A 17,058-nucleotide genomic window follows, 5' to 3' on the forward strand; every position below is an offset into this window, starting at 1 on the left:
TCAGAAAGGAGCACACACGTCGAGTGAAACACAATTTAGTATCATGTTTTTAAGAGGTCACTGTTTACCACTAGTTTTCAGAGAAATGTAACTTTTTTTTTTTTTTGCAGTTGATATTTATCTGATAGAACTGTATGTATTTATGTACTGCAGTGTGTAGAAAGATGTCAAGTGCATAAGCAGCTTGTGTACAAAAATGTGGCTCTTAGCAAAAAATAATTGTTCCAGTTTGGTGATGGTGTTTAAAAACAGCCCGGAGATGCGTCTTATTGCAGGTCTGTTCTGCCCTCTACTGTCTCAGCTCCCACACAGTCAGTTAACCTGCAGCAGCTACAGAGACTCCTCATGGAAATAAGAGTATCTACACGGGAGTGTCTCAATGTCAGCTGTGCTCTCAGAACCATCAGATCTCACCTTTAAATGACCTCGTTCTTTTTGCTTTTACACAAGCATACTTTCATAGTTTTACACCAGATTTTCTAGCTTTGCACCTAGCACTGAGTGCATCAGCAGTTTAATATATTGGCATAAATCTTTTATTATTCTCACATGACTAATTTCTACTGCTGCATAGACTTTCCTCCCTCCTCACAAATCAATAGGTGTTCATCTTATCCAGCCTTAACTGCAAGTAGTGGTGATTACAGTCTCAAAGCATATTTCACTGTAAAAGCCAAACGCAGTCTGTTAACTGGACAATTTAAATCCCTTCACAGTTCACCTGAAATGCTTTTATGCTCATCTGCTGCATGTGCTCCACGTTATTCTCATGAAATGGAAAATCTGGTGATTGAACAACATGACCTCTAACCCTCTTAAACTTGTAGCATCCTTGAATCCAAACACCCCCCTTCCTCAGTCAATAAAGTCAATAAAACTGTATTCAACTAGTTTTAAGAGTGCACAAGGTCCCAGTTCATGTTCGCTCACCAGTACAGTTTCATGTGGCTCAATATGCATCTTTTAAAGAGCTTCATTTGTCATAGAGTAACAATGGTCAGGCCTCACCCGGCCGTGGAGCTGCTGGTCAGTCGATTGTCCACATTGAGCCTCTGAAAGGGATTATGTATAAAAATGGCTTCAGTTCATAAATGGTTAATGCTACAATTCTGTTAAAACACCTTGAATTAAAGCTGAAATTCTGAACTTCTGTTGCATCTTGTTTTAGTTAAAATTTTAGTTAAGATGTTAGTCGCCCTCTTCAGGTGTCTGGCCCTCCCCAGCCAGTCTTTCTTCCATGAAAGGAATTTAATAGCCTTCTCAACCTTGCTGGCCAGAAGGCTGATAATATTGAACTGGAAATCCCACAAACCTCCTACCTACATGACTTGGGTGAAGGAGGTACTTTACATCATTAAATTGGAAAAAATCAGGCACTCTAAGACGGGCAATGCATCAACTTTTGATAAGATTTGGAAACCCTTTTTGTTCTACAAGTACAAACTGCAACATTATAGTGGCTTGAGGATCACTTTAACACTTTGATGGGAGGCAGTTTGTGTGTTTAATAATACTTTTTTTTTCCCTTTTCAATTACTATTTGTTACTTTTTTAAAAAAAAAAATGTTTCTTTATTTTGGAATGTATTTATATACTGTATATTTGCATGTGTGGGAGTCTTGTTTCTGTTGCAGCTCTGTCACTGCTTTGGTAAGGATAGGTGCCACAGGTGGTGATGGGTGGGGGTTCTGTTACAGTTGGTTGTTTATTCATTTATCATCTTTTTGACTCTTGATGCCTTTTGGACAATTTTCCATAAAATCTGATAAACAGAATGTTAAAAAAAAAATCCACTTTGATGGTGGTTGCAAAATTACACAAAAATAAAATAAAAGAGGGTATTTGTCACAGGGGAGATTTAGCGAGTTCATAGAGGTTATTACAAACATAAAGCTTTTAACTCTCAGTCATATAGACAGGCTTTGGTGGGTGTTCAGGAAAAATACTCACCAAAGCCTCTTTATGTATATATTTTTTTCTTAAAGATAGTTGTTGGATTTCAATTAGTTGTACTTAACTAGAATGTTTTTCAATTTTTTTCCCCACTTTTTAGTTTTAGTTATCTACAAATAACCTTGATGCAGGATGGGGAGAGACCAAAGGAGCAAAGCCCAGCTGTGGGCCACTGAAACAAAAGGCCTTGGGACAATTTCAGTAGATATGTTTGGCATCTTGGACAGGATATTATCAATGTGCAGGTGAAGAGTACAAGGTCGCTGCGTTATTGTAAAGGTTACATAAGTCTGGCTGAAGTAAGAGAAAGTGCAGTTCTTGGTTGCCCATCATTACCACAACTGCTTCAGATCAGAATGGGTTTATACTGGTCAGCACTAATTTCTGAGTATGCTTATTAGCTCTTTTTAACCTCTTCCAATCAACCTCTATTTTGGAGCAACAAAGTCTAAAATGATATATCAAAATGGCTGCACCACTGGAACCAGTTATAAAAGGAAAAAGTGCCAAAAACACTGAAAAATTACAAGATACCAACAAATAACTGCCTCCAGAGTGTAATGAAACAACTCCCCACAAAGGAGTAGGCACATGGTATCCAAATGATGCTATTAGTCAGTAAAACACTCTATAAACCATTTTATTATTATTCATCGAAGTGTTAAAGTGTCCACAGTAACACAGGTGAAAAAAGGCTCTCCTTTTCAACTAGAGGACATTCACCCACCAGCCAAAAAACCACCAGCAGGTAAAGTGTATAAAATTAATCATCTTGTTTTAATAAAACACTCTGCTATGAAACCTCGGGTCTTGGAATTTATGTGGACATGTACCACCCACCTAAATATTGCAGCACCTGCACTCCCCCAAGGCAGGGGTCTCCTACCACACAAGGAAGGAGACCCAGGTGCTGACCCAGCTTCCAAACTTCTCAAATTCCAAGCTGAACAAGCTTGCATGGGATCTTTGGGAACAAGCCAAATCCACTGAGGCCCCACCCTGCGACCCACAAGACCGAAGGAGCTGCTGCCAATTTCATGATGCAAAACACCAAAAGGCACCCCCAGAGATACCATGTCCATGCCACCGATGACTCAGAGCTGTTTTGCAGCATGAAGGGGGCCTGCACAATATTAAGCAGGCGATTTAATGCTAAGGCTTATCAGTTTATATGTCCTAGAGGTCAAGAGGTTTATCAGGTCAGCTCATTGATATGAAAGTGTATTTTCCAGCAGAGTGTGTAGATTCATCCAGCATTACAGTCCTTGAGTTGTAATTCATGATATTTATGTACAGCAAAGCAGTGGAAGGCTGTAGCTCAAAGTTTAGTATTTATTTGTGGTGTGTTAAGATTTAGTCTTTGGGTTTGATGTAAAATACCAAGACAAAGTAGAAAGAATACAAGATCCATCTGCTTTAATAAAACACGTCACAGCGATAATGTATATGAAGCTGTTTTCAAATAAAATTACGTATACAAGATAGTTCCTTTTTTTAGTATCTTCAAAGTAAACCTCCAACAACCTTGTATTTTATTACGTTTTGTAAATTACCTTACATTTGTATACACGTCTTTTATGAACATATTTCATTTATTTATATTCATTATATTATTGTTTTTTATTTTATTATGTATTAGTTATTACTAGTCAGGTTATTATTAGAGTTTGTCACAACTGTTTCTAAGTCTTACCTTTCTTAATAAAGTTTAAGAGCATGCCTCTGAATTGAAGGGTCGTATCTCAGATTCGTCCAGTTTGCACACACACACACACACACAAAACAACTATGCTTTAAACTTGTTTTCAGAGTTATACAATTTTTTTTTTTTTTTGGGGGGGGGGGTTATATTTTCATATCAATATATTAGAAAAAAATGTATTTTAATTCCACCTAATATAAATGTAATAAAATATGATATACTGTTTTTAAGCACTGTGTTTTTAGATATGGGAGTATTTTATTCATGTTTCCATGGCTAAAACACATTCTGTCTCAATAATTTTAAATAATCCTCGGTTTAAATGATAACCCGTGACGATAACACGTGATTGTCCCCTCGGCGGCCTGCTCTTTGAAGCGGAGCACGTGAACGGGCGGAGGCCATCGAGCCTTGGCATTTGCAGCGCGCACGTTTGGAAAATTAAGACTAATTTGCTGTTGGCGCGTCTCATAAATATGACCTTTTATTGCATCCAGCGGTCATTGTTGTGACATTTCTTTTAGGCTGTCCGTCCACATCATGGCGTTTTCCCTGGTGAGTTGAAACGAAATTAAATAGGTGAAATAAACAAGTTTTGGGGGCCACGTCCGTGTGTCCTGAAACTACCAGCGGGGCCTCATTTGAACCTTTAGTGCCTCCCTAAAATAACCCCAGAGCTGTCGAAAAGGGGGGGAAAAAAACAGTTTTCATTTTGCAGCGTGGTTCCCAAGCTTGACCTTACCTTTTAGCACGGGTGTTAGGTTAATGCTTCCTCCCTCTCACGGTCTTCTCCTGCAGAGAAACGAAGCCCGCAGGCCGGAGAGCCCGGACATCGAGTCTCCGGCGCTGTCCACCTGCAGCAACGCAGACATCTTCCGCAGGATGAACACCATGCTGGGCAACGCCCTGGATTTCACCGGTGTGTGCACCACACCCAACACCAAGGGAAAGCCAAACCTGCTGTCCGGTAAACCCTCATTTGTCGCTCACTCTGGAGAAGTTCGACTTCAGTTAACCTGAGTGCAAAAAAAGCAAAAAAAAACATGAATATATGACCCTACTGCGGCCTTATTTAAAGCTGGCCCGGAGACATAACGTTTTAAAAACATTTAGACACACTAAAATAACTGAAATGGTGAACCCTATTTAATAAAGGCCGAGCAGAATCAGTAAAGCAGTATATTCTGCTAATTTTTTTTTAACCTGCACATCAGGTGCTCATTGTTATCAAAACACTTGAAGCACGAAAAATATGATTTGGTTTAAAAACATCAAGGCCATAATTTTGTGTCCCAAACAGCTGATTTCATTGTTTGATTTTTAAAGAGTATTTTAATTTTGTAGTATTTCAGGAGACTTATGTTGCATTTTAAGTGCAGTTTTGTACGTTTCAATTACTCAAGTAGAGAATTTTCTTTGAGTAGACTTAATAATTGCACTCGAACCAATTTATCCTCATCAGGTAGTAGTACAGGTAGTATTGAGGGCTATTGCAACAACAGTTTGAGTCCAAAAGTGCTTGAATCATCTGGAAATTCCCACTGTTTCAGTTGTATGTGAAGGTTAGTGCTTTCAGTTCCGTGTTCACTGAAGTTTTGGAAAGCGGAGGCCATGACCTCTGTGCCCTCACTGGGAGCTTCTCCTGCTGCTGTGGTTTGCATATTAAAACTACATAAACCATGAAGAAACACAAATGCAAAGGTACAAAACCAGTGTTGTGTGTTGCAAGATGGAAAGTTGCATCATCTCAAATGGAAATCCCCTTCCACTTTCTAAAGCTGTTAACCCTCCTTCACCTTGTCTCTTATTCAGGTGCCAGAAGCTGATTCATGCTGCATTGCTGGTCTGCAGCATTGCAGTAGGGTTTTTTTTTTTTTTTTTTTTTTTTTTTTAAAACCCCAGGAGTGGGATTTGCCAAGATTTAAGCTCAGCACACTGCTGGAATCCTTTCCTTCAGTTGTTTGCTTAAGGCATGTCTGGTCTTGTGACTGCTGGTCTTGTTAGATGATGGTATATCCCTTTTCGGTTTGACACAAGCAGAACATAAATGTTGCATAAGAAAAGTAAGCTGGATCTTGATGCAAAGTGAGCTAAACTTCTGCTGTGGTCTGTGTCCCATCCACCCCAGCCCAGTCTTGCTGAATCAGGCAGCTGGAAGCTTTCCAGGCCTGGAGAGGGAAGGGAGGAGCTGGTGGTGCAAATCACTCAGTCCTCAACATCTGATCAGTCAGCTGCTTTCAGCTACAGTGAGACACTGCTTGCCTGTTTCTTCAGTTCGTGCTAAAATCAATTTGCAAACCAGACTTAAACTGAAACACCCTGAGCATCCCAAAGTCTAAGGTACTATAGTTGAAGTCTGCTGAGTCATCTGCTCCCATGCTGCCTCCCACCATGCTTCTGTAGCTCGGCCCCTCGCACCCCCCCCCCCCCCCCCCCCCCCCCCCCCCCCCCCCCCCCCCCCGCCTCTGTCAGCTCGCTCAGGAAACAAGGCTAGACACAGAGTAAGCAGCAGCAGTAACAGCGGCAGCTGTCTTCCCACTGACTCGGAGACGTGCTGTGCCTACCGGAGGGGAGTGCTTCTATCAACAAGCCAATAGCTCCAGCTGGAATTTTTCATTACACAGTTGTTAGGCAAGGAAGCAGGGAGGTGGGGGAAGCTGATGTCATTAGCAGGGGTGTGCGAGTGCATCAGCAGCCATGTCACATGCTGCTAGGTGGGTCAGTGATGCGGACGGAGATGCATGGCAGTTGCACCGGGCACAGAGGCAGCAGGTTAGCTCTGCCATCAGCCAGGGTAGGGGGAGATGTGGTGTTGAGCAAAGTTTATTGAGGTTTTTATTACCAAAAGGGTTTTGTGACAAGTCTTACTTTGCCCTTTTCTATATAACGCAGATAGAGGGGGGGGAATATGTGATTTGTGGCTAACGCTTGTCTCCTTTCTCTTGCTACATCTGTGAACTGGATTTCGGCACACAGAGTCAGAGCTGGCTGCAGTGGGCAGCAGGAGGATGCTTTTCCCAAACTGCGACGCCATGCCTGGCTCTCAGGAGATGTCTTTGTCCAGGGACCCGCCAGGTGTCACAGACCTGGGCCTGGGCCTTCAGTCTCTCCGTCTGTCTGGTTGGGACAAACCCTGGAGCAGCCAAGAGACAGACACGCACACGTCCCTGTCCCATGTTCAAAACAGCTCACCCTCTAGTAAGTGCCAAACCTTTGTTTAGCTTGTATGTATTGTAGGATTCAGTGGGATTGGTGGGGATACCTGTTCAACAGTTTTTGCTCCATGACTTGTTTATATGGAATAGATATTGTAAGATAGTTCCTTGATTTGTGTAACACTTAATATTTAAATGATGGAACAGCAGTCTGGGAACAGTGTAGCGTCACTACGGAGGATGATGTGGCAGTTTTGCTTTGCTGCATCCCTAGCAATCCAGCAAGCACAAACAGCCAGTGAAGCAATTTTATTTTTGGTAACCCCAACAATCATATTACCAGAGTAAAGTTAAATATTTAAGTATTACCTGTTGCTCAAACTCGTCAGGCTGAGTATGTAGTTAGTCAGGAACTAACACTGCCAAAGCTGGGTGACATGGGTGAGCAAGTTTATGTAAATTTTGACATTTGGATGTCAGTTTTGTGATTGGGTTTTGTCATGAGTGGCACTGATAAGGATGTCCTATTTCACTTGACCCATTTGTAGCACTATAGTTTTTATCACATGTCCACACCAACCCAGCATGAATTCATTTAGAGCTTTCTAAACTGGGCTTGCAACAAAGTGGGACAGGGCATTGAATGCGGCCTACAGCTGAATAATCCCCCTCAGAGGCTTCTATTGACTTACAGGCCGTGCAGTACATGCCCGTCGCTGTTGCCAGCTGACTCACTTGGTTATCAGGAAGAAGAGGCTTGTAATACTTGGGGAATTGTTGCTTGGCATTTACTGGACTTGACTTGAAAACACTGGCTTCCAGTCTTGATGTATAGAAAGGCATCTAGCATCTGAGGGGGAGAAATTGTTTCAGTAGTAGTCAGGTTAGAAAATGCAATGAACTGAATGACTCAACCATTTAAGCTTTGAGTCTGGCAGCCAGCTTTGCACATCTGGTATCTTCAACAAGAATATTTTTGGAAACCCCAGTCAGCCTTGCTACCTTTCAGTTCTGATTGTCTGTAGATTCAGCACAAAACTTAATTTATACCCTTGAAGATGCACCTTTTGAAACTTGAGTTTGCAGTTCAGCTTCATTCCTGACAAATCAATCTAGCTCTGTGGGCACAAATCCCACTTCAGTTTACATGCAAAGCTGCAATGGCAAACAAGCTATGGTGTGACCTTGCCACAGCTGCTGGAACCAATGTGAGTGAACTTAATACTGTTATTGGTGTAATTGTTTTTCAGTGCTAGGATTACTGAACAGTCCCTTCAGTGGCATCCTTGGAAAGCCCCCAGGCTACCTGCCTCCTGATTCCTTGAGTATGACTGCTGATATTCTAGAGAAGTTCCCTGGTGTTGCTCGCATGGCAAACCGCCTAGACTCAAGCTCCTTTCTGGACTCTCGCTCCAGCAGTCCTGAAGACTCAGAGACCAGCGGCTTCAGCTCTGGCTCAGATCACCTGTGTGACATGTTGGTAAGGCGCATGACTTTCTTAACTTGTTGCTTGTTTGGTGGTGAACACACAAATATCAGTAACTGTTCCAGTTGCCGTTATACTGCAACATCCAAATATACAGGATGTGCCATGAATGAAGTACCGTATTTTCCGGAGTATAAGTCGCACTTTTTTTCATAGTTTGGCTGGGGGTGCGACCTATACTCCGGAGAGACGTATATGTGACATTTATAACACATGAACCAAAATACTCCAGCCACTTGACATCTCCGTGAACTGCAGCTTTAAGGCAGTCTTGCGTAACCTGTGGGCGCAGTGGATGATGGATGGAGAGCACAGCTTAACAGCAACTGGGAGGATGCGCCACCCAACTTTCCTGGAAGTCATTGGATGGATCAAGGAAACATGGGCTTCAGTGACAACCAAACCATCCTGTTGGGATTCAGAAAGGCTGGAATAATTGGAACTGCAGCTGACGACGAGTCTGACTAACGCGACACAGAAGAGGAAGCGGAGCTTCGTCTACGGAGTGTACGGAATTGTTTAGAAGTGACACCGAGGATGAAGAATTCAATGGATTGATGGTTTGGTTAACTTGTTAGCATGTTCTTTATGCTATGGTTATCTGAATAACTTAATGTTACGTTAACATACCGAACACGTGTTCGTTGTGCGTCATGTAGCTGAATGTGCTACGTTAGCATAACGTAGGCGTAACCGTGTTCTTCCTGTTCTTTAATCCATTATTATTTTAAATTGCCGTTCAAGATGGAATTTCTGCTCTGGGTCTCGGATTATATCATCCACCCCCCCACCCCCAAAAAAAGTGCGACTTATAGTCCAGTGCGACCTATATGTTTTTTTTCTTCTTTATTATGCATTTTTTGGCTGGTGCGACCTATACTCCGGAGCGACGTATAGTCCAAAAAATACAGTAGCCTAAATTTGGACACAGGCCAATTTGCAAGCTTTCCTTCAAGTAGATTTTGTGTGTGCACTAATTTCACTTTCATTTCTCACTAGGTGCTACCTCACTTTAAAGTACAGTCCTTTATTTTATTTATTTATTTATTTTTAAAAGGTTGTTTAATGGAAAAAAAATCTTGTACTCACCGATTGGTGTGTAATTGTCTTTCCAGCAAATTCATGCGTTCTGTTTTATCTGTGGCTAAATGCATAGTATGCCTTTTAGTTACTTTGAAAGAGCCATTTGTGATCATCTGTACTTTATTATTATTATTATTATTATTATTATTATTATTATTATTATTATTATTATTATTATTATTATTATTATTATTATCATTATCATCATCATCATCATCTCCTCTTATCCATCACTGCTCTCCTCCCTCATTTCCACCTCATCCTCTTCACCTCAAGCCTCAACTCTTAAACTGAAGTTTGGGCTCTCACACAGATGAACATAGGCTTGAGTGTCCTAAAAATAACCACTTTCCTTCTGATAAGCAGTTTGCTTATATTCTCACATCAGATGAGTTTATTCTGGTCTTTTTAAAATCAATGTGAGACCGAACCTCTATTGGAGCACAGCAGTCAGCAGCTTTGTTATTCAAGCCTCCCATTATAGGAGGTTTTAAACCATGGATGCTGCCAAGAAAATGCTTTGGAAAGTGCCTTTTCAACTTTTTCTAGGAAAACTGAGTGCATATTTACAGCATCAGCAAATAGGCATTTTATGAGTATTGCATTAGTTGCTCAGATTCATAATTGTCAGTTACTGTTAAGCATTTGGTTAACTTGTACTGTGCCACAGACCAAAAAGCTGTGTGGGACGCTTTGAGATTTAGTCACTGACAGGCTGTTCTGTATAAATTCATGATTAATTTTCAAGTTTTGGTAGCAGATATTTTGGGCTTCATATTGTAAACATCTGAAAAGTCAAAATTGCCAGATTGACTTTATCTTGGTATAAAATCACCTACACTCTCAAATTCAGTTTCACTAACTTTTTTTTTTTTTTTTTTTTTAAACTGATAAAATGTGAGCCCACTTTACACTGTCTTCCCCCCCTCCAGTCCACCTTGCGGATTTCCCCTCCCCTGCCTTATCTCGCATCAAACGTACAGAAGGACTTGCTGCGACTGGGGTCTCGTCTGGACCCTCAGGACACTAGCTCTCCTCTGACCCCTCCATCCAGTGCCAGTCCTTCCTCCTCAGCTGTTTCCCGCCGCTGGCGTGCTGGCTCTCCATGGCCGGGTGCAGATGTGCTTGACCAGCCAGAGGATGCTTTCAGCATTGAGAGGGAGGCCCGCTTGCATAGACAGGCTGCAGGTAGTGACTACCCTTTTTAATCTTGAAATTGTTTGAGCATGGGACCAATCCACAAAGTGTGTGTGTGTGTGTGTGTGTGTGTGTGTTACCCCAGCTGTGAATGAGGCGACATTCACCTGGAGTGGACAGCTGCCTCCCCGTAACAATAAGGATCCTCTGTACTCCTGCAAGGTCTTTCTTGGTGGCGTGCCCTGGGACATCACAGAAGGTAAATGCAGCTGCATTTTTTATTTTCAGGCCCAGAGCTGTATATAATTTTTTTTTTTTTTTAAAAAGTAAGAATTCATGGTGCCTCTTAGCAGAACAGTTTACAAGATGACAAGATGCTGAAGGACAAACTGTCCTGTACATCCACAGTAAATCCAGCCTGACTTGGTCTCAGTTTTTCAGGTTGGGTCTTAAATTGGCAATGTTTAAGCATGCATGGCCTTGAGAATTAACACTAAGTTGATGGTATAAATAAGTCACCTGCAGTGTTTACTTTGTACATGCAGCAAGAACCTTTTATTGTAGTTTGACAGAACTGATTCATGCTAAATTGTTTACTTGGCTAACCAGTATCTTGGCAACAGCATTAGCAGGTGTCTAGCTCTAAATGGCAACTGTTGAAAACTAGAGCTTGGGACCAGTGGCAGCATGGTCTGAACATGCATTCCTGGATATGACACTACTTAAATCCTTATTTTCATAAAGTGTTTAAGTATTACAGGCATGGAAATTAAAACTGGGAATGCTACTATAATGGCATAACTCACATTGAAATTTACAATTTCAGCCCACTTATAAAACGCATCCTTTTATTTCAGCTGGCCTGATCAACACCTTCAGTGGTTATGGTCCACTGACTGTGGAGTGGCCGGGTAAGGATGGGAAGCACCCTCGCTGTCCTCCCAAAGGTAATGTGGCTAAAGGTAACAAAGAGCTGGTAGGCTATCTTTTTTTTTTTTTTCCCCTTATGGTTTTAAGGTGGCACTATGGTGAGCATGTGGTATGCTGGTGAGTAACTGCTGGTCTTTTTAATGTGGTGAATCTGGGCATAAATGGAGCATAAAATGTGGTGCTAGAAGCAAGGAGTGGCCTAAGGTCCTCAGTAGCGCTATGCTAATTTCTAGTTTGTAAGGATTTGTATAAATTAGTCTTGTGGACATCCGGCAGTGATGTACCCCCACAGGTACAAGTATTTTGAAGTCTTTACTATAAAAATTGAATCTGTTTTCAAAGCTATTTTCAGCTTATGGACTTGCGCTAAAATCAGTCAACTGTTTATACAGAAAATGTCATTTGTCTAATATTTAAAATGTATGCATTGCTTCTCCCCCCCCCCCCCCCCCCCCCCCCCCAGCTGTACTTGTTAGTGTTACTTTTTAATCACAGCATTAAGCATTAATCTGGCTCATTGTCAAGTACCTGTCAAGTTTTCAGCAAATCACAGCTCCAGATAATAAAAGTTCAGGACCTTCAGGTCACAGCAGATGGCTGCCCCTCCCTGAGCCTGGTTCTGTCAGGTTTCTTCCTGTTGAGTTTCTGCTTCCCATTGTTGCCAAGTAGCTGCTCATAGATGTTTTGTTGAGGTTTTCTCCTATTATAGGATCTTTACAATTTAAGTGCTTTGAGGTGATTTGGTGATTATTAATATAAAATCGAATTGAAAACAGAAGTACCACCGCCATGATTACATCACTTTATAAATTGTACAAATATGGTCTGCCTTAGCAGAGAGTATGGTAGTTGTCGTCAGTCTGAGATATATTAACTTGTTCCAAACAATACTGACATCTGATGGAGGAAATTGGTCTAGAGTAGTAAATGGGTTTTCATTATTAATCTACTAAAAAAAATTTTATGCCAAGTTTGAAATGGCATTATTGTGGAGACAGTCCTCCATACTGTCACTTTGAACTCAATGATGCTGATATTAATGTCCTGAATATTAATGTTTAATAAATATTGTGCTGTAATTTCCCCACTGTGGGATCAATAAAGTATCATTCATTCATATTAAACACTGCTTTATCAAGTCTTACTGTTGTCACCATGTTAATCATAGTTCTGGCTTGTAATACCATTTTGTTGTTGGCCTGTGGAGCTTCAAACACTGTAGCACCCAAGTTATCAGTCCAATTAGGAAGCAGCACTGACCAGATGGTGCTTCTATACATCCATCAAAAGACGATGTATTGTGATCACAAATGGCGGTCAGGCATCTGGGCGGTGTCCACTCAACTTGAACCATTTGGCCTACACTTGCCAAACTTCATGGGTAGATGGCTTATGACCAAAGCAAGATTGCACTTGTATATGGGGTCACTGGGGTCAAGGTCATAGACAAATATTTAAAAAAAAAAATCTAATCTTAAAAAGAGGGGGGGGGGGGGGGGGTTTGAAGGGTTTTGGTGAAACCTTGCATGAATATTTTCCATATCAAAACATTATGCAGAGGTGAAGGTCACAACTATTAAATCTTTAATGTGACAACAGGGTTAATGCAGGGCGACATGCATTTTGCCTCAGTGGGAAGTGCAGCTTTTTCCCACCCCCATTCCCTCCCACCCCATGCAGAGTGGTACAGCAAGTTGGCCAAGTGGCCTTTTTTTTTCTTCTTCCTAAAGTGTTTTCTTGCTTGTCTGCAGGATATGTGTACCTGGTGTTTGAGAATGAAAAGTCCGTCCGGGCTTTGCTCCACGCCTGCTCCCAGGACCCCTTTCACCCAGAGGACAACAGGGAGTACTACTTCAAGATGTCCAGCCGCAGAATGCGATGCAAAGATGTGAGTGGAAACAAAGCATGCAAGGCATTAGTCTAATTTCATGAAGTACTCAATCGCTCTCATTGTACTCCACACACCCAAAGATGTTCTCAGCAGTTGTAAAGATCTGTGGACTGTCTGAATTCTGGCTGTAATGTAGCACCAAGAAATAAGCTGTCAAGGACTGGACAATGCACAACTTTTATTTCAATCAGATTTTTCTTTCCAAGGATTTCAAGTGACCTCAGATTAAGTTATCAAGTGAAATCCCTAATTCACATTGATTATAAATGGGGAAAACTTTTACTGTCTCTGAATTTTGATAATGTGGATTGTTGAGCGATTCTTGAGCACATTTGTTACTAAGACTCATCTGGTTACTGATGGAGAGAAATGAGCTCTTACTACTTGATCTCTTTGGAAAAACAAAGCTGAGTCTGTCCTGCCCTCTTGTCTGATGCTACAGGTGCAGGTGATACCCTGGGTGATCTCTGACAGTAACTACGTGCGCTGCCCTGCCCAGCGTTTGGACCCCAGCAAGACTGTGTTTGTTGGCGCACTGCACGGCATGCTGAACGCGGAGGCGCTGGCCAGCATCATGAACGACCTCTTTGGAGGAGTCATGTATGCTGGTATTGACACGGACAAGCACAAGTACCCCATAGGTGAGACTGCTTGTGTCTAATCAACAGTGAATCATCTTTTACTGTATCAATCAGTATCTGCTGCAGTTGGGTTGTGGGTTGCTTCAAATGTCATGGTTTGACTCTTGTGCAGGCTCTGGACGTGTCACTTTCAATAATCAGCGCAGTTACCTGAAGGCTGTGTGCGCAGCATTTGTGGAGATTAAAACACCCAAGTTTACAAAGAAGGTAATGGCAGTGTCTTCTAATCGCTTATCTCGACTGTTCTGGAGCGCTCCAGATCCAACATCAAGATGAAACCTTTTACAGGGTCTGATGTTTTAAAACTTGCCTCTTACCAGACTGCTATAAACTAGCATTGTTTTTCCCTTCAGGTTCAGATTGACCCCTACCTGGAAGACTCCATGTGTCAAGTTTGCCTTCGCCAATCTGGGCCTTTCTTCTGCAGAGACCAGGTTAGTGGAAACTCCTGCCACCATTCTTGTGAGCAGTGGCTGGGTTCATTTAGGCCCCGTTTACACGACAGTTTCAAAATGAAAACGGCGTCGTTTTGATGTGTTTCGGCCTTCTGTTTACATGACGACGGCGTGAAAACGATGTGTTTCAGAAACTGGGTCCAGATTAGTGTTTCAGAAACGCACCGGCTTGCGTTCTCGTGTTAAATGCTTGAAACTGGGGTGAAAAAAATTGGTGACTCGCACATGCGCACTATGGTTGCAACGGCCAGTTTTCTGCCCAGGCGCAAATTGATAAACAGTACTCGCGGATTCACGAGTGCTTCTTGTGCTTTTCTTGTTTTTTTACAGTTTTTGTAATTCATTGTGCACCAGCGATCCACCCTCATCGTCAGTCCACACACAACCTCACATTGGCTGTTTTGTAATAAACGATTTGCCGCGCTTCCTACTGTGTCCCTCCCTGCATGCATGTCTTGCGTAAACAAGCTTTGCAAAGAGAACCAACGCCAACTTGTGGCCTGGCATGGGAACTACATCGTTTTCATCGTTTCACGTGTCATCGTGTAAATGGAAGGCTGAAACGCATCAAAACGACACTGTTTCCAGTGGAAACGACATCGTGTAAACAGGGCCTTAGTAAAGCGTTCTGTCCAGTAGACTTCATATCTTATACTGACTAGGAATATACTGGAATAGGGGCAGCAATACCTGTTGGGCTTTTTCTCCCATCCGTGGTTTGTTTCCATCATAATTATAGTCCAGCCTGCTCTACTGTGAGAAGTCATACTTGAATGACTTGACGTACAATGTTCTAACAAACTAGCAGTAAAACAATAGTTCAGATAAACTGGAAATATCCCCTGAATTATTGACTGTTAAATTCAGATGCAACTCCATAATGACCTGAATCACTCTCACCCAGGCCTGCTTCAAGTACTACTGCCGCTCCTGCTGGCACTGGCAGCACTCAATGGACATCTTAAGCAACCACCGACCCCTTATGCGCAACCAGAAGAACAGAGACTCCAGCTAGAGGACATGATTCAGACTCTGAAGGGCCAGAGGAGGTGCCCGTCTGCACGGGGCAAGACTGCCTGCCAAGGAGAGCACGTGTGCCAGATCTCCGGTACAAGGGTACCGTGGCACACCACCAGGCACTGGGGATATCACTGTAGAAAATGTTCACTTTTGCACTTGCTACATTTTTGCTGTTCAGTGGCACTATGCACAGTGACCTTGTTGGGAAAGACAAGGGGCCCTTCACACTTATGCATTTTTCCCAGACTTGTGGCCAGATGGAAAGATGGGAGTCAGCCTAAAGGTTAAGTGGATAAAAATGCCTTTTTTTTTTTTTTTCTTTTGTTTACATGTGTTGCATAGTGAAGAGCAATCACGCAAGTCTCATTGCCGTTCATTGGCAAACGCCATACAGTGCCTTTAAATTTTTATTTTTTTCCCCCCCCGCCCTACCCCAGTTGGCATCAGTTTTTTTCCTGTGCAAGCCAACTGGTGTTTCTTACTTTTGGGAGTTGAATGTTGGGCTTCATTTAACCAGTCGCATTTCAGACATTTTTACGCAGTTTTTTACTAATTTGTACACAAACGGTTTTAAGTCATGACATGAAAATTTTGAACAGAATTCTACCCGGTGGCTCTCTATGGGGAAAACCCCTTTTTTTTCTTCTTTTTTTTTTTTTTTCCCATTTTATTTTTTTTTCTAATTTTATTTTTCCTGGCTTTTTTTTTTTTTTTTAATTTGCCCTCCCAAATTTCAACTGAATAGGTGCAAATTGTTGGCTGTACTACAACTTAGTTGGTCCAGTTATATTAAATGTAACAATAGTACTGGATATGACTCAACTGGTAATCCATTTAATTTTTTTTCCAAGCAACTGATGGATCTTGAAAGTATGAGCAAATCATTTGTACATAGTTTGATTTTTGCACTTTTTTTAATTTGCACGTGTGGAGAGGTGGCAGTGGTTTTTAATCACTTTTGTACATCAGCAGGGGGGCATGCCTATGTTAGAACAGCTGCTTGTTTCCTGTTGAATGTAAGAACTTCCACTTAGCTGATGATAACATATCTATCCAGAGCTTGAGTAGACCAGTACATGATCAAATGCTTTCTTATCCCATTTTTGCCTTCCTGTTCCAGTTGGATATAAATGCATAATAAGCTGTGTGCCAAAGACAGTGTGTCTTTTCTTTATCCATTAGGTTTGTCATGCTGAGCTTGTTGTCCCTTAGCCCAGCTGCTTTTTAGAGTTTTGAAAGTCTACCTCATTGTGGTCTGCCAAGTTTGCTGCTACTTAACAGTTGTGGAGTATGTTCAGATTGGGCACAATAAAGGTGTTTAAGCATTACTGGTGATGTCTGGACTCTTAATGACTGTCATCCTTGGGAAATCTTGGTCTCACCAACCCCTGCAGGTCACTGCTAAATAGCTATATTGCATTAAAGTGACCAGAATTTGGAAGTGCTCGTCTGCTGAGATGGTAAAATGTAAATCCAGTTAATATGGTAACTGGCTAGTGAACTTCCCTGTAGTTTTGCTGGTCCTTCAGAGTACTACAGTGTTGGCTTACTCATTAGCACATTTGGCTTTTACATTTCCTCAAGGTGTCATCAAGTTGAGGAGAA

The 17,058-nt window shown here is 41.8% G+C and overlaps 2 protein-coding genes across 3 annotated transcripts in view; one reads left to right on the forward strand and one right to left on the reverse strand.

Annotated features, from left to right (window-relative positions):
• LOC115778091 (solute carrier family 25 member 44-like) overlaps window positions 1–4,627 on the reverse strand; it is a 55,194-nt gene extending 50,567 nt beyond the window's left edge. The window contains exon 1 of the mRNA XM_030726115.1: window positions 4,398–4,627. The gene's annotated coding sequence lies outside the window, so the exon portion shown is untranslated. The remainder of the gene's footprint in view (window positions 1–4,397) is intronic.
• On the forward strand, window positions 4,030–16,761 carry LOC115778090 (cytoplasmic polyadenylation element-binding protein 1). Of its 2 annotated transcripts, none has more exons than XM_030726109.1 (12): window positions 4,030–4,210; window positions 4,454–4,622; window positions 6,632–6,853; window positions 8,061–8,290; window positions 10,312–10,567; window positions 10,662–10,775; window positions 11,374–11,478; window positions 13,198–13,334; window positions 13,780–13,978; window positions 14,091–14,185; window positions 14,332–14,412; window positions 15,338–16,761. In XM_030726109.1, the coding sequence occupies exons 1-12, from the start codon at window positions 4,196–4,198 to the stop codon at window positions 15,446–15,448; spliced, it is 1,734 nt and encodes a 577-aa protein (XP_030581969.1). In that variant the 5' UTR covers window positions 4,030–4,195; the 3' UTR covers window positions 15,449–16,761. The 2 variants fall into 2 exon arrangements, with proteins under 2 accessions (XP_030581969.1, XP_030581970.1); XM_030726110.1 differs by having other exon boundaries at window positions 11,374–11,463.
• Window positions 16,762–17,058: the final 297 nt, after the last annotated feature.

The sequence above is a fragment of the Archocentrus centrarchus genome, chromosome 3 (assembly GCF_007364275.1).
Source record: "Archocentrus centrarchus isolate MPI-CPG fArcCen1 chromosome 3, fArcCen1, whole genome shotgun sequence".
Classification (NCBI taxonomy): Eukaryota; Metazoa; Chordata; class Actinopteri; order Cichliformes; family Cichlidae; genus Archocentrus; species Archocentrus centrarchus.